Source organism: Lutjanus erythropterus, chromosome 16 (genome assembly GCF_056507025.1).
Source record: "Lutjanus erythropterus isolate fLutEry1 chromosome 16, fLutEry1.hap2, whole genome shotgun sequence".
Taxonomy (NCBI): Eukaryota; Metazoa; Chordata; class Actinopteri; order Lutjaniformes; family Lutjanidae; genus Lutjanus; species Lutjanus erythropterus.
The window spans coordinates 1,915,096-1,940,804 of record NC_139332.1 but is presented as its reverse complement, the minus strand read 5'-3'; the positions used below and the strand labels follow the sequence as shown (position 1 = coordinate 1,940,804).

At 41.0% G+C, this 25,709-nt stretch overlaps 1 protein-coding gene across 1 annotated transcript in view; it reads right to left on the bottom strand.

Annotated features, from left to right (window-relative positions):
* The window catches only part of gabbr1b (gamma-aminobutyric acid (GABA) B receptor, 1b), a 120,783-nt gene that overhangs the window by 54,688 nt on the left and 40,386 nt on the right, over window positions 1-25,709 (bottom strand). The window contains exons 7-8 of the mRNA XM_084738781.1: window positions 17,336-17,581; window positions 17,126-17,189 (exon numbers count right to left, since the gene is read on the bottom strand). Coding sequence (XP_084594907.1) covers window positions 17,126-17,189; window positions 17,336-17,581 — 310 coding nt within the window. The remainder of the gene's footprint in view (window positions 1-17,125; window positions 17,190-17,335; window positions 17,582-25,709) is intronic.

Sequence of the window (25,709 nt, the reverse complement as noted above, 5' to 3'; positions counted from 1 at the left end):
TGTTGACTGTAGTGATTTCCTAACCTTTTATCTAGTTCCACCATAAAATTGTAATTTTTGATTCAACATGGCAATTCATACAGACAATTCATGGCAGTAGAAGTGCCCTATATAGAACACTTGTGACTATATTATTTATTTATTCATTTATTTATGTATGTAAATATTGTTTTGGGGCATTTTTGCCTCCATTCAACAGTGACAGCTGAAGACATGACAGAGAAGGGGGCAGGGGGGCGACATGCAGTGAGTGGGCTGCAGGCAGAAGCCAAACCGGTGGCCACTGCAGAGGACTGACAGTCCTATCACATGGAGTGCACGTTCCACCAACCAAGCCACAGAGGTGCCCCATGAAGTCACCATTTCAAAAGGAGCGCTTATCACAAAAAGAATCCATTGGTGATTGATATTGATGATGTATTGATGTACTTTAAGTCCTGTGTGTAAAATTCATACAGATTTATTGTCAGAATACAGCAGAAATGGTGCTTCCAATGGTGGCCCAGGTCAATACGATATACAATACAATTTTTAAAATCATTATTATTACATATTTTTTCACCTGTTTTTTTTAATCAGTTGATATTATTCGTTTATTTATTTAATTATTTTTGTTTCCTTCCTCCCTCTCACTCTCTCTCATTCACTGACTCTCACTAACTCTTATTACCAACTTCACTTTTCCCAATTTTATTATTCCTTAACCTGTCATTATACTTGTTTTGCTTCCCTGTCCTCATGTTGTAGTTTGCACAGGTGTACACACGCACATATACACAGGTGTCCCAAACCAACTACCATCCTAGCAGTAGTATCTGCTGGCCCTCCCTCCTTTGTTTTTCATTTTATTGTTGTTGTTATTACAGTGTTTTTTTTTATTTGCTTGGTTATGGTTGTGTCTAGAATTATAGCTTTATTGTGTAATGTCTCTTGTCACACTGTCTCTCACTTAATGTCTGTATCTCCTTCTGTATTAATAAAGCCTGCAATAAAAAGAAAAAAAGAAAGAAATGAAATACAGTAGCCCAGGAAGGACAAACCAATCACTGGCTTTAGATATGCCTTTTCATGTTTTTCGGAGGTTCTCCTACATGTTTAGAAGGGGAGTCGAGTTGGCTGCTATCAGCTACCTTACCACTAGATGCCACTAAAACCTACACACTGGTTCTTTAACATAATCAACAGTCATTGGCTTTTTTGTTGTTGTATTTATAGTCACAAATAAGATGCATTTTGTTTAAAATATTCACACCACAGTTCCAAAAGACTTGGAAGGCAAATTAATGTCTTGGTCACTTGCCAAACTGGATAATGATTGGACATAATGAAATAGGACTCAGAAATTTGCATCTCATCTGATTAGTTCTAAATTCTGCACAGTTCAAGCCAATAGGGTTCAAAGGGAAACCACTTGCCTATCACTTGCAAGACAGCTTTAACTAACAACTTGAATGCTGTTCCATTCAGGTGTCCCAGTCAGCCATAGCAGCGAGCGAGTATAGACAAAGCCAGGGCTCTGAAACTGAAACAGCAATTATAAACTTGTGTTTCACACTGGTGAGTTGTAACACCTGCACAGAGAAGGTAGGATGTGAGGAGACTATGTGACCCTCCTGCTGGGAGTTTGTCTCTTAGCAGTAAAACAGAAGTAGCTGAAGGACAGAAATATGTCTATCTACAGCCTCCCCAAGACAATAGAGGAATCTGTCAGAATGCTAGACAAAGTGCAGGAGAACTGGTTGTTCTAAATTAGGAGAAGAAATACCCCCAATAGATCAATTTTATCAGAACAAATGGGAACACGTCAGTAAGTCGTGACTTGCCATTCTTGGATATGATAATTACAGGTGTGGCTCATTAGCTATCAGGGAGATTAAAATTCAGAAAAATACACCTGCTGGTTTGATTGTTGTAGAGAATTTTTCAACCTCAGAGGAAAGTAAATTTGGAGGAAATAGATGTTATATCTGCATGTTCCTTGTATAATAATAAATCTGAATGAAATATCTTTAAACAATACTTTTACTGTCACCATTTAATTTAAGTTTGTGTAAAGCAACAACAATGTGTTCTGAGTTTGTTACACCACAGATGTGTTATTAAACACCCAGCCAAATTTGAATGTTTAAAAGGTCTAGAAATCATGAAAAATGATCAGTTTTCTCTGCTCTAAAACACTTGGGGTGTGTCCACTCCACTGTCTCAGTGTCAAACTACCATGGACACGCCATCAAGCAGCTTTATTGGACATGTCCAGACATGTTTGAGACACCAGAGCCAGAGGATGGAGATAGGATGGTATTTTTCATTTTCTGTGTCGGATTGTTGGAACTGAAGTGAGCTGAAGTGAACTGCTGGGCTGATTTGGACTGAGATCTGACAGCTCTGACATGTCAACAAAGCCATGTTTCAGGTTCACCTAAAAAAAACTCCTGACCACAGAAATCATGAACAACAGTTTAATGGTCTAACCATGGTCTAACTACTATATAGTTCTGTCTTTTCACACGTTTTCAGCAACTATGTTCTAATGTAGAATGTGTTTCTAAAAAAAATCTCCAGGTCTCCAGCTCCAGGGTTGCTAATACTTTAGAACTCATAGACAATTAAAACCCAACTCCGCAGCTCTATGCAGCTTTTAGCTATTTTAAGTACACTGAATTGGTTTTCCAGCCTGCACACCCTAATGTTGGGTTGGCATAAAAGCTGCAGTCTCATCAATAAATCAACATGTGACACCATGTTTTGAGGATCCCCTGGCATTGGGGCCTGCACTTCCTGGAACACTGTGACTTCCTGGAAAACAGAACATCTTCAGGGTTGAACTAAAAGTCCAACCAATAAATTCAGAATTTTTTTCACAACCCTGCCTCTACACTTATTCTATCAAATCACAATGCCTCTGTAAGGTTTATAAGTTTAGTTAATTAATTTATTTTAGTAATATGTTAAAAATATATTTATGTCTGTACAGTTAACTATTTACGCATTCATGTTTAAAATTATTATTTACATATTTACAAGTTAAAATATTTACAGCAGCATTGTTAAAAACAGTTGAATAGGTTACTGGATCTGCCCCTTTAAGTCTCACACACATTTACCTCAGTCTAGGTCCTTCTAGCTTCTCATTGGTTACTTGAGAGACATGTGACTATAACAAGGAAGTGTAACCAGGGAAAAAACGTTGTTGTGAAGCTCCTGAAGTGTGGACCACAGTAAAGTGCTGCCTAAGAAAATATCCGTCTCCATCCTGCTGTTTATCCTCAACTAGAGTGATCCAACCACCACACATCTAACTCGCACGTTATATTTGGTGGCAGCGGTGGGATTATTTTGGTGGTTTTGTGCTACATGGGCTTCTTACACTCTTTTGGAGCAGCAGATGAACTGTAAGCTATTAATTTCTGGAGATATTAAGGATTTTTGCAGTTTTTCCACTATTTTTGCACTTTGTTGTTGTGTGGTAGAAGGCTGCAGCTCATGCACAGAGTCACTCTCATCAGCAGACATGATGAAAAACAACCGGTTCAAAACTCACCAAGAGGTCAGGGGATGTCTTAAGGACCAGTGCTGCCCCTTTTGCCTCACATGCTGGTACCCTGAAAATTGACCTTCCACCTGCTTTTAAAGGGGATGGGACTGAATCTTTCACAAGTTGGTCTCGACGCTTTGAAGTAGCAGTGCAGGCTATGACCTAACCTGATGCAGATCTGTGTACAGTAATGGCCTCCATTCTCCCTACTAGCCTAGCTGATGCTGCATTTCTGTATTGGGACAGCTTGTCTCCTACAACCCAGAGAGACTATGATTCACCTATGATTCATGTTCTTCCAGACACATGTAAATGCTCGCCCTCATAAACCAGGTGAAAGTTTGGATGTATACAGTGCAGACATCACTTGTCTTGTGCTGGAAGCCTTCCCAAACTATGACCACAATGCACTAGAAGGTGAGAAATTTCGCCGCTTTGTTGCTGGCTTGGACCCCACTTTACAGTCAAAAATTCATGAGATGGGTGCAGAGGACCTTGAGGAAGCCCTGTGTATTGCCATCCTCTGTGAGAGAGCACGTGCAGCACTGCAGCTGACCACTGCAGGATCCCCTCACACTCAACCTTCAGAACAAATAGCTATGATTTGTCCTAAACCTACTGATGACAAACTCCTTCAGGCAGTTGAGCAGCTAACTCTTACTGTAACCAGTCTGAAACATGAAGTACAGCAGTTACATGAGAAACACAGTTACCTTGCTCAGCATTTAGACTCCAAGCCTGACAGATCCCCTACCACTGAAGCTCGATATGGTGCACGCAGTGCCTCTCCATCACCCTACCATACCAGACATCACCGCAAAGACTATTACTCACCTGAGCAGTATTATGGTCGTGATCCAGAGTCCCATTATGAATGTCGTCCTCCTTCCCCTGTTCATCAGAGATGATATGAGTGGGAAAACAATGACAAACGTGACCAGCACCACTCCTCATCACGCCCATCCTACCAGCACTCCAGGTATTGTCGCCATGACGATGATGCTAACAGACGCAGTCCTAGTCCAGTTCCACGACGACACAGAGATGCAAGTCCACACACTAGAGCCAGCGTTCGCTTCCAGTCTCCTGAAAGGTATGCACACTCCAGCTCCAACCGACAGGGAAACTTCCATTAGCTGTTGTTGAGTGGCAAACATCAGGTATTGCATCACAGCCCCAAAATGATACCCTACAGCTAATGCCTAATGACAATGGTACACCGCCTGATAGCTCTGTTTCTTCTAACATCTTTTCTATTGTTGAAGGCATTGAAGTGTATGCTTTAATAGACTCTGGCTCTTTTGTCTCCATTGTGAGTGAAGATTTTCGAAACTCTCATCCAGCTCTAAAAAAGCGCCCCATGACAGCTTCCTTGGCCGCAGCTCGTTCAGTCAATGGACAGCGCCTAGACATCTTGGGTAAGTTAACCACTGGACTCAGACTCTGAAAACAGGTATGGCAGCAGGAATTTGAAGTTCTCAGAGGTGCTTACCAGCCAGTCATACTTGGTTGGGATTTTCTGGAAAAACACCATGCCCTGCTCGACCTCAAAAATAACGTGTTGCAACTTTGGGACATGAAAATTCCTCTTCTGTCCAAAGGACACGAAGTGGCCGCCTGCTGTAATGTGTCTGTTTTAGAACCCACTAAGATACCAGCTATGAGTGAAACCCTCATCACAGCCTGTGTGTCACCAGCTACACCTGCTTCTCCTGTACCAACTGACTACTGTGGTGTTCTCATGCTCAACCCAGCCTGTGACATCATCGTGGCACACTCCCTCAGTGAAGTTCAAAATGGCACAACTGTTGTTCGAGTCTTAAATCCCTCCAGGGATGACATTGAGCTGCATTCTGGTCAACACCTTGGTGACTTTCATTCTGCTTCATCCGTTGACATTATACCAGTTGAAGAGACATGTTGTGCCGCCTCACCTGTGAATGATCTAGCCCAGGGGTGCTCACACTTTTTCATCATGCGAGCTACTTATAAAATGACCAAGTCAAAATGATCTACCCACTACAAAAATGCAAAACATATATGTATTTATAAATATATTGAGGATTCTTTGTATGTACAATGTATGTTGATGTACCTTGCATAACCGCATGAGCCAATATTGCACAACACAACACAATTAACTATGTACATTTTTTGTCATTACCTGAGTTTACTCTGATGACTTGCACTGAATTGAATCAGCCAGGGATGCATAGTCCGGACAGTAGCTGCTGACAGCCAGCCTCAAGCACACTTCCAAATGTTCATCAGTCATGGTGGAACGGTACTTGGACTTAATGATCTTCATGTGGGAAAAGGCTGACTCACATAAATAAGTGGAGCCGAATAATGCAGTCAAGGAGGTAGCACATTTCCTCATGTTGGGGTACTTTACCTCTGTGAGTAGATTCCAGAACTGTCCATGAGCTCTGGACTTCAGCTCAATGTCGGCTTGTAGTGTCAAAATCTCATCTTCCACTCCAGAAGAGTTCAGGTGAAACAGTGTTGCAATTTTTGATGCGAGTGAATCAACCTCAGCATCTTCCCGAAAAGGATAGCACATGAATGTAGCGACTGGCTCGAGCAAAGAAAAGTCTTGAAAGCGTTTGTCAAACTCTGACAGACAATTGTCAATCTGCTCTGTGTAGTGTGCACTGTCAAGTTGCACACAGGCCTTCCCTTGCATCTCCAGCTCTGACGCCAGATTCTGGAAGTTTGCCAAATCATGGCGCTGCAGCTTTGAGGAGATATGTTGCATCTTTCGTTTGAAAGCATTAACTGAGCTGATCATATTGATCACTGTTTTGTCTTTTCCTTGCAGCTCTAGATTAAGGTCATTCAACATGTTTGTCAGATCGGTTAAAAATGCCAAGTCTAACAGCCACTGACCGTTATTTAGTTGTTTGTATTCTGCATGTCCAGCTACACGGAAAAACTCCTTAATCTCCGGACAGAGCTCTCGAAATCTTTGCAGGAATTTCCCTTGACTAAGCCATCTCACGTCAGTGTGTAGCAACAACTCAGAGTGGTTGCAGTCAGCCTTCTCCAGATGTGCACGGAATAACCGTCTTTGAAGAGATCTGGCGCGAATAGAACAGGCGATCTTCGTTGCCACATCCATGATCTCTTTCATGTTGAGCATTTTAGCGCATAACGCTTGTTGGTGGATTATGCAATGGTAACTCAGGAAGTCCGGGAAAGCATCGTCCTGCCTGCACTTGGCAATAAATCCATTCAAGCGGCCAACCATTGCGGGTGCTCCATCCGTGGTGATAGACACCAATTTGTACACTGGGAGCTGGGTTTTCTTGATAAAGTTTTTGAACGACTGAAATATGTCCTCTCCTCGCGTCTGTTCTTTCATGGGCAGTACTGTTAATAGCTCCTCTTTTGCAGTGATATCCCTAAACACCATACGAATGAAAATGCACATCTGGGCTGTGTCACTCACGTCCGTAGATTCGTCCAACTGCAGTGAGAAACACTCGCAATCTCCGATGTCCTTCCACATTTGCTGGGTTAAATCCTCAGCCATGGCTTCACAGCGCCGCGTAACTGTACTTCTTGACAGCTGGAGAGCTTTGATCGAAGATAATATTTCTGCCTTATTTTTAAAGTCTCGGAACAATGAGTCAGCTGCTTCAACGAATGCCTCTTTTACCATCTCTCCGTCTTGGAAGGACTTCTTGTTATTAACGATGACGTGACTCACCCGGAACGATGCTTCGGTGGCGGCTTTTGCTTTTGAAGTATGTTGTGTGAAAAATGACTGCTGTCCGGACAACTGGGATTTTAGTTCCTTCACCTTTCTGTTTCTCAGCTCGCTTTTCGGCGGGAAGTTGGTGTCGTATTTTCCATGAACAGTCCGAAAATGCCGCTCCACATTTCCCTTCTTTGGTATTGCGATGGTAGACTGGCAGATGAGGCAAACGCACTTTGAAAATGTCATCGTGAAAAAAAGTCCTCCTCCCATTCCTTATGAAAGTGATAAGTTTTTGTCTTCTTACTTGGTCCAGCTCCCCCACTCATTTTTATACCCTTTCTTAAGTTTTAGAGGAAAAAACCGAGGGCTAAAAATTGGAGGTAACTCGCTGACTAGCTTGTTAGTTTTGCTGCACTTGGCGCCGTTGTTTGCGCATGCGCAGTGACCTAAGTGTCAGAAAAATTCAGATGTCATCTGACTGGCTGCCCTGTATATCAATCAAGTGACGGGATGGATGATAGGCTGACGTCTATTTTTTTTAATGTCATGCAATCTACCAATACTACCTTTGCGATCGACTGGTAGATCGCGATCGACGTATTGAGCACCCCTGATCTAGCCCCACCTGTACAGATAAATGAGACAAGCCTGTCACCTCCCCAAGTTCAGTCTCTGAAATCTCTGCTTCACAAATATTCAGCTGTATTCAGTAAAAACTCAGAAGACAGAGGACGCACAGGCATAATCAAGAATCAGATTCGCACTGGTGATGCTGCACCAATTAGACAGAGAGCCTACAGAGTAACACCAGAACAAAGAGCTGAAATACAGATTCAAGTTGAAACTCTGTTGAGAGCACATGTTATTGAGGAAAGCTATGGTCCTTGGGCTGCACCAGTTGTCTTGGTACGCAAGAAAAATGGCACATGGCATTTCTGCCTGGATTACAGGAAACTCAATATGGTGACAATCAAAGATTCCCACCCTCTCCCCAGAGTCGACGATGCACTAGACGATGCACTCTGCCTGGTTCTCCACAATGGACCTTCGACATGGCTATTGGCAGATTGAGCTGGAAGAGGAGGACCATGAAAAAACAGCATTCACAACAGGCAGTGGACTGTACCACTTTAAAGTTATGCCGATGGGACTCACCAGTGCTCCGGCCACATGCCAACGCTTAATGGAAATGGTACTTCGTGGCCTCCCATGGAAAACCTGCCTAGTGTACTTGGATGATGTACTCATTTACAGCTGCTCTTTCAGTGAACATCTCCAGCACCTGGAAGAAATCCTCTCCAGATTTCAGTCAAGTGGCCTCAAGCTAAACCCATGAAAATGTTGTTTTGCCACAGACCAGGTACAGTTTTTGGGCCACGTTGTATCCAAACACAAGCATTCAGCCAGACCCACGAAATGTGAAGAGTGTTCAAGACTGGCCTACTCCACACTCTGCAACAGAAGTTAGAGCATTCTTAGGACTTTGTTCATATTACCGCAAGTTCATCAGGAACTTTGCACATCACAGTGTCCCATTACATGCACTCACTGAGAAAAATGCACCTTTCCAATGGACTTCTCAGTGTCAGGATGCATTCACTTACCTGAAACATGCACTCTCAAACCCGCCAGTTGTTACATTTCCTGATTTCACCTTGCCATTTTCACTCTATACTGATGCTTCATGCGCTGCTATTGGTGCTGTGCTGTCTCAGAGACAGGGACATCAGGAAAAAGTAATTGCCTATGCTAGCCATGTTCTCACAAAGGCAGAAAAGAAATGGTCAACCTACGACAGAGAGCTGTGGGCCATCGTCTGGGCGGTACGACACTTTCGTCACTACCTCTGCAAGCAGCCCTTTGTTATTGTCACAGACCACAAACCTCTCTTGGGTCTCAGAAAAATACCCATTGACAATGACAGAACTGGCTGTCGTGCACGATGGGCTCTTGAACTTGATCCTTTTGAATGGACTGTGATTCACAAAACTGGCCATCACCACCTGAATGCAGATGCATTGTCGCATCGACCTGCTGACACTAGACCGACAGACCAGAGTGCCCTCTGCCCTGCTTCTACCAGTTTACACCTTGATGACAGACACCCACAGTCTGTGAGTCCATCTTGTCCTGTCAGCTCCGTACATCACCACAGCTCCAGCAGTGCTAACCCCAAATCAGTTTCCTGTAATGAGACCAAACCACATCCTTCAGGTCCAGACTTACAGAGTACTGCAACGTCTGTCTCTTCCACATTTGTGCTTCAGCTCCCTGAGGAAGATCTTAAAAAGGAACAACAACAAGACCACATACTGTCAGAAGTCATCAGCTGGAAAACTAGAGGTCAGAAACCGCCATACTGGCGCATGAAAAAATGCATGGCAGCTGAGGAGGCACTTTGGCAAGAGTACCACAGACTAACCTTTTATAATGGTTTACTCTGTCGCAAAGTTTTCAACCCATCCACTAAGTCAGTGCTGCATCAAGTTGTTGTCCCTCATGCTTTAAAAGACACTGTCCTACAGTTGCTGCATGGAAATCCAGTGACTGGTCATCTGTCCGCAGATAAAGTCCTGAAACGTGCTCAGCAACTGTGCTACTGGCCATTCATGTCACATGACATCAAAATGTGGTGCAAACAGTGTACTCCATGTGATGCAAGACGGAGTCCCACACCTCACCACAGAGCGCCAATGAAAACAATTGTTGCTACTGAGCCATGCCAAAAGGTTGCAGCTGATATACTTGAGCTCCCCATCACAAGTCGTGGCAACAGGTATGTGCTAGTTGTTCAAGATTATTTCTCCAAGTATGTCAACCTGTACACCATTCCAGACTAGTGCTCCACAACAGTTGCAAAATGTCTGTTTGAAAACTACATCTGTGAACATGGTATTCCAGAAATGCTACACACAGATCAAGGACGCCAATTCGAATCTGACCTGGTGAAACATCTGTGTGAACTGTTGTGCATCCAGAAAACACGCACCAGCCCATATCATCCTCAGTGTGATGGCATGATTGAGAGGTTCAACAGAACACTTATTGATCAGTTAGCCAAGTTACTTCTTCAACAGCCAGGTGAATGGGATGACTGCCTTAACCAAGTTGCTTTGGCCTACACCAGCCCACATTCTACAACAGGTTTCACCCCATTCTTCCTCACACATGGCCATGAGGCAAGGATGCCTGCCAATCTTTTGTCACCTAATGCCACACCATCATCCACTCCAGGTTCTCCTGCTGACTATGCTGCACAGTTAACTCGGAAACTTCAGTCAGCCTTCAGTTCTGCTGCATGGAACAGAGACTGTGCCCACAACCAGCAGAAACAGCAGTATGACAAAAGTGTCAAGCACACTCCCTATGTTTCTGGAGACCTCGTGTGGTTAAATGACCCCACTACATCAAAACAAAAACTCGCTCCTCATTGGAAAGGCCCCTTTGAAATACGGGAGTGCCTTGGATCGGATGTGGATTCTCCTGGAGTGACATACAGGATTCATTACCTCTTGGACCAGTCTGACAAGTCCCAGGTTGTCCATTACAACCGTCTCAGACCTTACAATGCCCCTGTGCCAGATCGAGGACATAAGGCACCTGCTTCTGACTCATCTTTGCAGCCTCACCTCCCTCGCTTGACTGCATTGTCAGGTGCATTGCCCTTTACACCTTTACGGACTGCAGCAGTGAAAAGCTACAATATACCTGAACGCAGCAGTACTTCCCCATTGGCCCCTCAGGCTTGCCAGCCAGAGCCCCAACCTCGGCCGCAGCCACAATCCAACTCCCCCCGAACAGCTTTGTCCCAGACCCAGAGTTTATCTGCCCCCTCCTCTGACCTGGTGATGGTTCACCACTCTGACGCTGTCCCATCTGTCACATCTGAGGAGGGCTCTGGTTCTTTACTGCTCCCCACAAGATGTCAAGTTAGACCTCCAAGATACCTTATGGACTATGTTCTCAAGTGAAACAGTTATTTGTTCTTATTGTTGCCAATTATCTGTATCTCCTTGCTGTATGTGAAACGATGACGTTTCTTTTGTGAGAGAGGAAGGAAATGTAAGGTTTATAAGTTTAGTTAATTAATTTATTTTAGTAATATGTTAAAAAATATATTTATGTCTGTACAGTTAACTATTTACGCATTCATGTTCAAAATTATTATTTACATATTTACAAGTTAAAATATTTACAGCAGCATTGTTCAAAACAGTTGAATAGGTTACTGGATCTGCCCCTTTAAGTCTCACACACATTTACCTCAGTCTAGGTCCTTCTAGCTTCTCATTGGTTACTTGAGATACATGTGACTATAACAAGGAAGTGTAACCAGGGAAAAAACATTGTTGTGAAGCTACTGAAGTATGGACCACAGTAAAGTGCTACCGAAGAAAATATCCGTCTCCATCCTGCTGTTTATCCTCAACTAGAGTGATCCAACCACCACACATCTAACTCGCACGTTACACCTCTAAGGTAGATCCTGCATTGTCTTTTGTTCTATCTTATTAGCCTGCTTAAGCAGCAGCTACATCATGGAAGTCGTTGGCTAGTTACAATGTTTACTCTAACGCATTTGTCTTTTATCACTGTTACTATAATTACCAGTTTCTTACTTGTAATTCATTTTAACATCAGCATGTATATGTGGTATATTGTCAATGCACAGTAGTTTTGACCCTCATATAACTCTGAAGTCATGCAACCATCTTGAGTTGTCCCATGACATGAACACATGCAAGTCACACACTATATATGGGAATCTTTCCCAACACTATCTACCAATATGAATATTATATGGTTTATACTTCCAGGTAAATGTTGGATTATTTGTGTGTTTTTAGTTTGGACGCTGACAGCTGTGGCACTATTCTTCTTGTAGTGTATACTATCATGTATACATAAACCATAAACCATTCAGTTCTGACTTTATCAAACAAATCACCATTTAGATGTTTTTCATGTGGGGCCACATGAGAAACTGATCAGGCTGCTGTGGACCAGACACAAATGATATAACCTCCTAATAATCTCTAATAATGAAATGGTCAGAAGTGTTCTATATAGGACACTTCTACTGTTGGTCAGCCTTTCTGAATTGCCATGTGATGAACTGTGGACTAATATTTTGTTGTCAATGTCTGAACTTGATGTTTTACAGTGAACCATGCAGAATGTATACAGGTTGTAATGATAGTAGCAGCAAAAGAAGAACAACATAAACAACATGGATGTACAACAGTAAGTGAATAAAGTTACAGTTTAATATAAAAAATACAGTTCATTATCATTACCAATGAACACAGCACTGAGCCCTTTCAAAATAAAGGTCTGATAATGGTTTAATGCTATTGAGTGTCTTTGTTAGTTTTTAATTTTTGGTATTCCCATGATGACCTTGGGGGGCATGTGAAACCTTTCAGTGGGCAACATTTCACCCACGTCTGGCATGGATGGATGTAGGCTTAGGCACCATCTATTTTTTCCTTCATGCCTTCCTGACATTTTATATTTTACATTTATGGTTCGGGAATCATCATGGTATTTGTGTAAAATTTGTGTAAAATGGCTCCACTCAGCACTACTCCACTGCAGACAGTACTCCCTCAATGAAGGCGGAGCTGATCATTGTAGCAACACGTATTTCTGCAGATGGGAAACAACACACACCCGGGAGCTCTGCTTTGGTGTTGAGAAGCTGCAGCCAGTCCACAAACAAAGGCAAACTCAAACATCCACTGTACATTTACTGCCAGACTGACAGTTTCACTGCTCACCTTTTCTCCCCTCAGTGTGCAGTCACTCTCTGACACCACAGACAGCCATTAGTCTGCTACTTGCCCTCTCTCACCCACTAAAGTTACACATTCACTAAAATGTGCTCTACTGACCAATCAGCAAACTGTCGTGTTTTCTAGCTTACCTTTATCATCAGGACTAGATCCAAAATACTACCAAACTAACCTGACACACCAGATGCTTTGTTACACAGAACCATCTGGAAAGTTCTCCTTAGAAACAGTTTGGAAAAGGGCAAACACTTTCAAAAAACACTTGGCATGTGATTGGATGAACCATCTGTCTATCACATCTAACATGGGATAACTTCAACCACTCAGAATCAAACTCTGAAGACAATAAAGTGGGAGCGCTGCTGGGTCTTTCTGTTTGTCACGATACAGGTGCTCTTGGGATACTTCAGGTATTTTGCACTTATTCTTCAGGTGAAGGGCTCATTGCATGGGTCTCTCTTTTTGCTATGTAAAAAAAAAACATCTTAATCTTGCCAAAGCTTTCTAGGAGAAGAGCGAAAACATCTTTTCCGTCAATAAAAACTTTCAGTGTTGTTCTTTGCTCTTCTTTCAATGAAGAAATACTCTGACACTATCACAGTATCTACACTAAACCTCTTCAAGAGCCACCACTGTTTGTTCAACGACGATGAGTCACTTCTATGGACGCTTCTTGCTGGCTTCACACCTAAAACCACAACCGTAGCTGCCTGTAGTCCCTCCTAGGACACTGACTGGCTGCACCACTTTTGGTGTGGACACAAACAGATAACTTGAAGCCTGGAGAGATGGATTCTCATATGATCTTGCATATCAAGCTGCCTTGCAAGGTAACAGGCAGAGGAATTTTTGTTTTAGTTAGTTGTATACCTTTATCATCCAGATGCCATGTTTCTGCACTCAACTGTGCTGCCTTGTCCACCAGTAGAGAGACTGACCTCTGGTGGTGTGTGCTCCACACTACAATAGACTACTACAATACAGTATCTCTGTATTATTTTAACAAAAGGGGGAGCATCTGTATTTTGATGGTATTGAAAGTATACCATCAGCCTAACTTCCCTGTTGACTGAACACAAATTTTAATTTAGACTTGTTGACTAGTCTAACGGTAAGAAAACACTCAGAAAGCAGTTAAATTGAGCGCAATGCATTAACTGACAATATTAAACACCGCCTGAAAAAAATTGTATTATGAGCCATTTGAGGCCATTAATACATTAAAAGCACCATCACCCACTTATCACATACCTGAGATAGATGTGTGCTTGTATTCAGTTGGTAAAAGATGAGGTATTGAGAAGAAGGTTGGCACTGGGAATAGCTTTGCTTTGTTTTCTATGGAAATGGATAAGAATAGTTCTTTGACCTGATCATACTGCCTTTAACAGTGAGCACTACAAACACAGCAGCTGAAGCTGATCATTCACAATTCTTGCAGTGTCATTTAAATATCTGTTGACCCAAAAAGTACTAATGTTTTTGAGACCATACACGTTGGCTGTAGCAGCATCCTCTATGTAGCTGTGTATTCTACCTCCAAACATACATGCTGCCTGCAGCTCATGACTGAGAGGCCTTTGTCTTCAGAGGAACACAAACTTTCACTACTTACTTGTCCTTTTCAAAGCTTTACATCAGCTAAGCAAAACCAATTAACATTTATGTTGAGAAGCTGACAAAAGGCTTGAATGAGCATTTTATTTTCATGTCTATCTTTCCACTTAGCTTAGATTGGACCAAAGAAGTGCCCGGGGCCAGCACGGTTCCAATTACCATCAAACACACTGCAGCTCATCACTGACCCTCCCCTCGCAGGATGACCTAGGCCAGCACCAACAAAGAAAATCGGCATAACAAGCTTAATTTTTTATCAGTCCCAAGACCACAGAGAGCCTCCGATAGTCAGTCAGACAGATCTCAGCACTGTCAGAGAGACACGCAGCACAGACAGACTGAAGAGAGAACACAGGCTCAGTGATCAAAAGGCAGCCAGCCAACCACAGCCTCACGCCACTACTGATAAGTCACTACCACCGCCATGTGATCACTCCACCACCCCGATCCTACTCCATGAAAAACACAATGATGCAACCATCCAACAAGAGGACTGGTAGGTCCCCGGCTTCACTCAGAGTCATAATTTGATTATTGTCGAGGAGATGTAGTTGTTTTTCTGCATGCTGTAGACTACTGCTGGACAGCACAGGCACACTGTTGGCCTTGGGTTCCTGATAGAAGAAACAAACAGAATGAAAACATGAAACACTTCTATACTGCTCAACTGGTCTAATCCAAGTCTCCTAAAGTCCCAACATGCCAAGTTAATTTAAAAAAAATGTTATTTACATACCATGTTTTTATCCTGAATCTTCACTGTAGGTCCTTACCTTGGAGCCATGTTCAAACGCACATTGTGTGAACTGGGTATATGTGGTGTGATGGTGTGCAAACAGCATGTCAGGGCTTTATGAGACTTGATTACACCAGACGAGCAGTATGGAGACATTTTATGTTTTCTTTGTTTGTTTTTACTGTTTGAAAACTAGTCACCGTTCACTTCCATTGTTTGGGAGATTCTGCAACACTGTTTTCCTGTGAAACTCCAGCAGTTTTGTGGACTAAAACTAAACCTGACCCTCAATCTGCAGTTTTTCCAGACAAAATCAAGTAATGCTGCCAACAACAATGACACTGTCTGGTATTCTAAACCTCCACAATAAGATGGTAAACTCATAATCAGTCATCAATATCAGCCACAAGCACTTCGCTCAATCAAGAAACAGTGTTTGGTGTGGTGGGAGCAATTCCAGTCTCCTGCTTGGCACATCCACAGAGGTTGGATCACATGGTCAAATGTTTTGTTAACTCGCCAGCTAATCACAAATCACAATACAGTTGGGAGATGTCTATCGAATGGGCACATGACAATGTCTACAGCAAAACATCAGGATGAACTATGATATCGTTGTCAAAGGAAGCAGGCAAATCAACTCTCACATCCCTGCTGTGCAGGGTCTTCATCTCTGCACCACATGTCCGTGAAACAAAGTTAGCTGGTTGGCTATACTGATGAAGCTGAGCGAAGAAAATATTATAACAAAAGCATGATTGAAAGAAACACTAACTGCAGAAAATATAACCAATATACCATCAATATAACTGAGTGTCTTGGGTTCACATAACTGGGCAGGTTTAATAAGAAATGAATAAACGGGTCATGGAGACCATAGTTTCCTAAATAACCACCAGCAGCAGCGGCTTCTTTTTATTTTCTCTCATGCATGTCAAAAGAGGAACGTTGCCAACAACTCCTTCCTTACAGCAACTCTGAAGGTATCTTACAATGGTATGATATCAACCCTGCCTCACAAGATGTGGCTTGGGTTTGAATGGTAGATACTTTATTGATCTGGAGGGAATGCAGCTGAAGGAGGCGTCTTCAAGCTAAATTTGGGTTTTAAACTGCTCATTCTTATAGTTTAAACCACTGATATTGGCGAATTTGTGAGGCAAAAGTGTTATTTAATGGTCCATTTTAAGAAGAAAAATGGCTTTCCTGATATCTGCTTTCAACAGAAATTCTTGGAATTTCTCCACTGTGAGTCACTTTACAGAATGTTTCTTTAAACAACAGTGATGCCAGGGAATGGCAACGAGGATAAGCTGCCTTTATTGAAATGGCAGATTGTGTTCTGCATTTCATAAAAGCTAATTTGGCAGAGCTTTGAGATTGACTTTCTCAAATTCTCCAACTTCAAATAAAGTATTTAAAGAGGTATTGACTTTTTCTATGTAAGAAAAGAGGGTCTCACTTTACCAAAGACACTGGCCACATGAAATATAAAATAAATATATTAATATTCTCCAAACACACAGTACTTATATGTACACATATACACACAGTTTGAGTCTGAAATGTTTGAAAAGCTTCCATGGCAAATTTTTAAAATACTGCCAACCGTATATGCATACATGAATACAGATGGATATATATTTGATAGGAAGGACATGATGACCGTACATTGCATCTAATAAGCCGATTATTAAAATGGATTCCATTTAAAAGCAGGGACGTGTGCTGTGGCATACCTTGAAGCTGTTCAATAAGAGTCCAGGCCATTCGAGAACCTTGAGCATCAAATACAACATGGCCCTGAAGGAAAAAGGCAGAATTTTAATGTTGTAAAAAGTCCCTCCATCCTCTCTCTCTCTCTCTCTCTCTCTCTATCATATTACTATCCATAACTCTCAGCCCTCTCTCACTCTGCACCTCCTCCCTCCTCCAGCTTCTGTACTTACCGAAACTCCTTCAAAGGAGCTGGTGTTCAGGGCTCGGTAGATCTCAGCAGTGATATCTCGGTTGTTGTAGTTGAAATCTTCTAGCCGGTGACCCTTGGCCTTCAGCGGCCCCACAGTCTTGTTGAGGGCCAGGGCTAGAGCCCACACAGCGTCGTAGGCCAGAGGGGCCTCTTGGAAACCACCCGTCTCCTCTGGGTTTTTACCCCCGAGTTTAGACATCAGCTGCTCCAGAAACTCCTGAGAGGTCTGAGGAGGAGAGAAGATGAGCAGAGATTGTGCTTGGTTACAGATAAATACAAAGTGGGCTTGGTTACAGTTCTGCATGGTGTAAACTGGTGATACCATTTATCATTTGTTTATCTTAATACCCAAGCCTGATTCTGAGAATTGATCTAGAAATATGTCAGAAATATAGGTCAGGGTGTTGCTTGCTGTAACCCTGAAGTTACTTGTAACTTGGCCTAATTAAGGGCAACAAAGCCTATAAAATTAACTAAGAAAATATGCTGTTACTAGACATATCTGACCTATTGTTGCAACTGCGAAATTGACTATGATTGTTTCCTTATCTGCTGCAAATTAAAGGAAAACTATAGTTTATTTCACCCAAGATTTATTTCTGTAGGTCAGGCTATGCTTGGGCAGAATAAAGGTATGACAGTGTAGCAGGTTATTAAGAAATCCTGATGTTCCTGATGATTTTCATCACTGTCATAAAAACAAATGCTCTATTAACCCCATAGATACTGTAGTGCGCAGAATACGCCAGCAGGGGTCAGTCTCTGCACCGCAGGACAGCTGAGCAGACAAACATCTGAGGGATAAAGTTACAGGACTAACGAGTAAAAGTGTATTTTGGATTTATATCGCAATGATAAAGGTGATCCAACAAACACTGTAGAGTACCAACTGGCAGCATATCATAGTGAGCTTGTAACTTAAGCAAACGTGACAGAGGAGGGTAAATGCACACTTGTGCAGAGGAAAAGTGAGTGATGAAGTTGTTGCTGTGGCAGTGTACGTACAGAGACGGTGCTGTAAGTGTACAGGGAAGGTTTGAGGTTTACAGTACATAAAGATTGCTGCTTCTCAGATCAAAGCAGAGCTCCTCTGTGTGTGTGTGTGTGTGTGTGTGTGTGTGTGTGTGTGTGTGTGTGTGTGTGTGTGTGTGTGTGTTGGTTTGCAGCTGTGAGACTAGCATCACTATGACAGTCACTTTCACCTGTGTTGAGGAAGTACTACAGTACAGTGGAGTACAGTCAAGTTGAGCTGTTTTACACAGGTTTTACAGAAATACTGTCACCGTATACCCTGGTAAATTGTTCAGAAGGTATGAAGGTATGAAAAAAAAGATACTGCCCAATCCTTGCTCAGGCCATTGGTTCTGTCAACTATACTACTACTGGTTTCACTAAAGTAAGTGCTGAAATCTCAGCACGAGAAACACACAGAAAGGGGTCTAACAGTGCAACAAACATAGGTTATAAACAAACCAAGGATTTATTGAGCTTATCTAAACGATGAGCGTGCTCAGCTAGGACAGGTATAGGTCAAAGCAAGCTAGTCTGTAAACTGTAATGCATGTTTCCAACAGTTTGGGTAATACATTTACAGAGGGGAGCTCCATGAAATCTGATCATGAAATGTGAGCTGAAGTGAAAATACCCAGCTTGAAATATCTTAACCTTAAGCTGTTCCACTAACACAATGTAGCTCGGTTTAGTCAATGCTGCCTAAAGCCAGGTTTGAACAAGCTAGCATTGTGAACATGCACAAGAACATAAGCAGAACAGAACAGAGGATACTATGTCACAAAAAGAGGAAAAAACAAGAGTGGTTTTCTTCTCAGCATGAAACAAACCCTGCAGACTAATGAAGGGATCATCATGAAATGGCATCGTGCAAGTGGTCCTCTCTCTCATTCCTCCTTTTCCTACCTGTTCCTGTCTTCAGCTGTACTATGTAGCAAAAAAGCCACAAAAAAAAACTTTTAAAAAGTTATACAAACCTACAAGTTGTTTTATTTGTATTTGTTAATAAATGTCTAACCTCGCTGCAGGGCACAAGTCACTAACTAGTAATACTGATACTACCAACTCCATAATCAGCTACTCTTTCAAATATTTTCTGTTCCTTTTCTTTTTGATTTACATGTGTCATCTGCTCATTGGCATTCAAAATCCAAAAATGGACAAGAAGTTGAAGTTGTAGATGAAGAAACTGGAGACATAAATTTAAATGCTGCAGAATGTACTGGACTTGATTTAATGACTGGATAAATAAATAACACCAACACAACTTTGGCACAGTTTTTCTAATGAAACTATAAATCAGAAAAAGATTTCCTTGTGGTCAGGGAGTGTTATTTATACATGTCTGAGCAGGGGAGAGAATTCACAATCCACCTGCTAACACCACATTATTAACACACATATGGGGATTTGAAACTGTGGCCTCATAGCTAAAGGACATGTCTTTAGACCACAAGACCATCAGCATTGAAATCAATGAGAGTGAATAATTTAATGATCTCTAACACTTCAACATGATAAAATATTCTGATGGTGATGGCTGATCACTGTATTGTAGTGATTCTGTAAAATAGCTTGGTCTCTTATTGCCAGAGAAGAAGACAGAGGGTTTAACATAGAATCCATTAAAATCGGCTGAGGTCTAAATGAACCATGTGTAGATACTTTCCTGACGCCCTCTCTGACCCCGCCTGCTGACTACTGACTCCGCCTACTGGCTGGCTGGTTTTGAATTGACCACAGGTTGAAATGAGACAAACTTTTGTCACAATTCAGCAGATGTGTTGAAGAAATTTCAGCTCTGTATGCATTTTTTTAATGTTTGGATTGTAAAATTAAAATTTAGATTAATTTTAATAAGTCACAGCCACTGTCTTCAACTGCACTTGAGCTATATATATATATATATTTATATATATATATATATATATATATATATATATATATATATATATATATACATATATATATATATATATATATATATATATATATATATATATATATATGTAAAGGCATAGATCACCCAAAAATAAAAATTCAGTCATTATCTGCTCACCATTTTGTTAGTCCACAAAACACTGCTGGAGTTCAAACGTAACAAAGAACTGGGGGGAAAAAAGAAAAAAAAAAACATAAAATGCCTCCATACTGCTGGTCTGGTGTAATCCAAGTCTCCTAAAGTCCTTTGTTTGCACACCGTCACACCACACACACACCAGTTCACACAGTGTGTATGTGCATGTGGCTCCAAGTTAAGTCTGCACCTTATTTTATTTTACTTAATTATTTTTACTATTTATATTACATTATATTATATTTTATGACCAGGACATTGTAGCTGCTACAAGAGATGTTGCCAAACGGAATTTCATTGTACCCCTTGCAATTACAATAAAGCTTCTTATCTTATCTTATCTTATCTTATCTTATCTTATCTTATCTTATCTTATCTTAAGGGTCTACAGTGAAGATTCAGGCTAAAAACATGGTGTAAATAACATTCTTTAGTCAAGTTGGCATGTTGGGACTTTAAGAGACTTGGATTACACCAAACAAGCAGTGTGGAGGCATTTTATGTTTTTATTCTGTTTTAAGTTTGAAAACTGATCACCATCCACTTCCACTATTTGGGAGAGTTTTGTGGACTAAAAAACTAAATCTGACCTTCAATCAGTGTGAGGGTGAGTAGATAATGACACAATTTTTATTTTTGGGTTTACTATCCCTTTAAGCACATTGCAAGTCCACTTATAAAAGTATAATTATAAGTTATTATCACTGTGGTACAACCCTAAAAGTAGCAGCACTGTGAGTCTGTTGTTCATTCCATCCAACACTGTTTTCGTTTACCTACTGCCTGAAGTAAAAAGTGTCAAGGAGATCTCAAATAATTTTCAAGACCAGGAAAAGGGGCTCACAGGAAGACAGAAACTGTTTGATCACAGTCACATTTGGTTCTGATGCTGACAGGAGCATCTGGAGAGCATCCAGGAGCTTCCTGGAGACAGCCCGTCAACCTGCTGCTCCAGCTGTGCAGCCAGCAGCAGCACCCGCAAACAGAACAGACAGAATGGTGATGAGGGAGGGATGAACTGGTGATGTACCAGCAGTGAGACATTGATCATAACATCTCTTTGCCATTATGAGGCTGCAATCAATGATCAATTAGAACAGACGCACCTATGGTATTTATGCTAAGTGACCATGGACAGAGATGGAATGGTCTTAAAACAAGAAGCACTGATAACAGTAAGTGAAAAATAGAAATGGCATATGCTTGTAAATCATCCATGCTTTGTCATTTATTTGATTCAGAATAGAGAGACTATAATTTTGGAGTTAAATACTTCAGCTGTGCATGTTGTTTCAGAACCTACATGTGTCTTCTTAATCACAGACAGAGAGCCATAGTCAATGTCTCAATCAATCAATATCAGTATTCCTGAGCTGTTCCTCACTGACAAAGGTAACCTTCACTGGTTACCTGTCATTTATAGAACTGATGTAAAGATTTTATTGGTGTTTTTTTTTTAGAGTCTTCACAGTCATGCCTCTGCTTATATCTGTGATCTCTTCATTCCATACAATCCAGATCACAGCTTGAGATCATCTGGCAGAGCACTATTACAATCTGACCTTGTCACAAAAAAACTCTTTCCACTGCAGGAACTTCAAATTGTGTCAACTGGAGCTTCCAATAACCTGAACTTATAACAGCCTGTGAGGCTTTGATAACAGACTCTTTGGATCTTTTGACTATATTTTCCAAATCAGGATGTTTTACATATATGCTATGAAAGAAGACTGGACCAGATGGCTCATTCACAGTCTTTGTATAGACAAATCCAGAGAAATACTGGAAGTTAACAAGCCGCCGTTACTGTGGTGTAATTTCTCCACAGTACCTCCATTGTACCTCTTTCCTTATCCTGCACAATCCATCATGAAACATACATACAGACATACAGAAGAAAACAATGCACATTTAAAAATACTCATCTAACAGCTGGTTCAAACTAAGGTCCTGCCTGTCACTGGACACTCTACAAACAGCCCTGGACAAGAGGAGCTCTGGGATTGAACCATCGACTCTACAATGAATGGCCACAACACTCTAACTCAGTCATTCCCAAACACTGGGTTTGGGACCCTCAGTTGGGTCACATGAGATTTTATTTGGGTCCCCAAAATAAATGAAAATAATTTTAAGATTTCTATCTGTAGTACAGCTTTAATATTAAAACATTTAAATGTGTTAATTGTTTTACTGATGAGAGGGAAAAAAAAGCCTGTTAACTCTGTCTACATCTCTCATTGATAAAGAAGCTAAAATGTCCAATATTGTTTTCCTGATGAGAGTAAATGACAATCAAATGTTATATTAAATAATGTTAAATAATGTGTGTATTTGTTTGCAATACAAAGTGTCAAGATAATATAAGGTGATGTAAAAATGGTCAGAAACATTAAATTACGCACAAATGTGTAAAAAGCTGAGTTGGGTCACAGGGGTTTGTCATTTCAAAAAATTGGATCCCCAGGAAAAAGGTTTGGGAAACACTGTTGTAAGTGAGCCACACATGCTGCTGCTAGGACAAGGACTCGATGAAATGTGTGGCTTCATTTAGTGATCAGATGAGTAGTCAGCCCATCACACTGGAAGCGTGATTGGTGATGTGTGTATTCTGAGCAGACACACAGCTGAAGATGAAAGAGAGGCAGCAGCCTGTGCTTTTCCTGGGTGATGTCTGTGCCTCACACAGTCGGTGTCACTTCACCGCACTGTGATCAATAAGAGGCCGTCACTGCATGTCAAGTGCTCCCCTGTTCGCTCCAACAGAACCCCCAGACAACAGGGCCAGTAGATAACACACTCCGAACGGTAAGAAAAGTCTACGCTCTGTGTTCCAGGTCAAATAAAAGATTCATAGACAAGAGAGAGAGCAAAATAAGGTGAAGACCTTCATGTGGAAGAATATCAGTAGTTGTGGCTTGGTGCCATTGTTACTGCATCCTCTACTTGCTTCAGGCCAGAAGAAATGCCTCCAGTTCTTCTCTAGATTTCATCCCTCTGTTCATGTAAGCTCTTTTTTGACCAGTTCTCTCACAACTTACCGCTCACATTTCTTTGAATCTTACTGGGGCATGTCAAAAATACTTTTATATTTTACATTTACATCAATAATTTAGGGTTAATTCTAAACCAAGATTGAAAAATGCATGTTTCTCAACAGTCATAAAAATGACTCATTTAACTCAATTTGCAGTGTCGCTGCCTCAATGTTGGTTTTTCTCCACATAATGAATAACACTCATATTAAACATATCTGCACTACAACAACACACTATTCACCAGCACAGTTTACACATTCTGTTCATAGCAACTAAGCATTAAGATTGTTATCATTATATGAGGAAACTCAAAACATTTACTTAAAGGGAAGATTTGATATCTTCTATGTGTCTGTGGCTTTGGCAGTCAGTGATGATGTTAAATGTTGGAAAGTGAAGCAATACATTCCTCAGTGCATCTTTATTGACAGGGAAAGCTCTCCTGTTGAAAAATCTGTTGATATTCCTGCATCCAGTGATGTCATAGTGATGTCACAGTGATGGTGTTGATGTTAGAGAAGAAGTACAGGTTATTTCACCTTGGATTTCTAGTCTTCTCCTCTCCAGGGGGCACTATGAATACCTTTATTATGTTTACGCCAAAAATAGCTATAAGCATTTCGGGCTGCACCTAATGGAGCTGTGATGCTTATTTGTTTAATCACTACTCACTGTGTCAACCCCTCACTGAACTGGACAATCAGTATTTTAACTTTAAATTTCATAGCGATGCTTTGATGCACCATATGCAAATCCACATATTTTCATAACTGATTATGTCGATTACATCAACGAATCACCCCAGCCTTACCAGCATCAGAAGCTCTCACACACAGCATCCTGGTACATGTAGGCACTGCCAGCATGGCTCTGTGAGCAGGAAAACTCAGCTTTCTCTGTCAGTATCGCAGAACTGTGGAATTTATTGGTTCGATTAACTACATTTACCTTTAACACTGACTGGACATCCACATAAAAAGTGCTGAATTTTCCCTTTAAGGTTACAGAAAGAAACGGATCTTGGTTATACGTTAGAAAAGTCACAGCTGATCTGAAGTACAATAGGTAGCTTGACAATTTTTTTAATTTAAACGGAAGCCTGTGTGGTTTCTGTTTTTAGTAGAAGCATTTGTACAAAAGGCTTGATATTCTTACAGAATAAGAAACTGCCTCAGGTTTGACAATATTTCACAGACATGACAACATGAAAGAACAGAGAGAGAGAAATTAATGAGAGAAGAGGAAAAAAGGAAAAAGAAAAGAAAAAGAGAGGAAAAAACATCTAACCTACCAGTTTCCCCATTTGTCCAGTACTACTTGTAATTATTGAATTTGTTTTCATTTTTGTTTGTTGTTCGAGACAAAGAGATAAATGGTGACCAGATCTTTAAAAATTGCTTTAGTTTATCATTTAAGACAAACCTAATTTGCTCTAGGTGGAATGTATCAATTAGCTCCCTGATCCACAGCTTCACTGTTGAGGGCTTCAGCTTTCTTCAAAAATTTAACAATACGTTGTTGTTGTTGTTTTTTTAGCCTCTAGTATCCTGTAGGAGATACAGTGTTCTGGAGCATTGTTTTTCTCAGTTAGTCCCTCTTGCTTTTGTATGAAGTGGACAAATACAAGGCAGCACATGCATACAGTGCTATGGCCCTGATCAACAGTTGGCCACCACCAACTTTACATGTTCTCAACCAGAGAAGAAGAAGCCTGAACTTCGCAAGGAAGGAAGGAAGGAAGTCTCACCTACTCTGTTGGAGGAACTATTCCTTATGAATGTAACCCAGGTAGCCCAGGTATTACAACATAATAGTCGACTAAATATGTATTTGACTGACACATGTAAATTTATCAATAAATTCTGACAAAACTTCATTTGTGTATAATTTAACATTCCTGACCATTTTTACATCACCCTCTATTATCTTGACACTTTTTATTGAAAACATATACACATTAATCATTTATAAATGAGATATACTTTCTAGGGCTGCAACTGATGATTATTTTCATAGCCCATTATTTTCTCTATTAGTCAGGCAAAAGCTGTTTGTTTTAAAATAGTTGAAAAATAGGTGCAAACATATGGAGCACAAAGATGTACATCAGTAAACCTTTATACTTTATCTTTAAAGCTGTACTACAGATACAAATCTTTAAATTATTTTAATTTATTTTGGGGACCCAAATAAAATCTCATGTGACCTGCCTGAGGGTCTCTACCCAG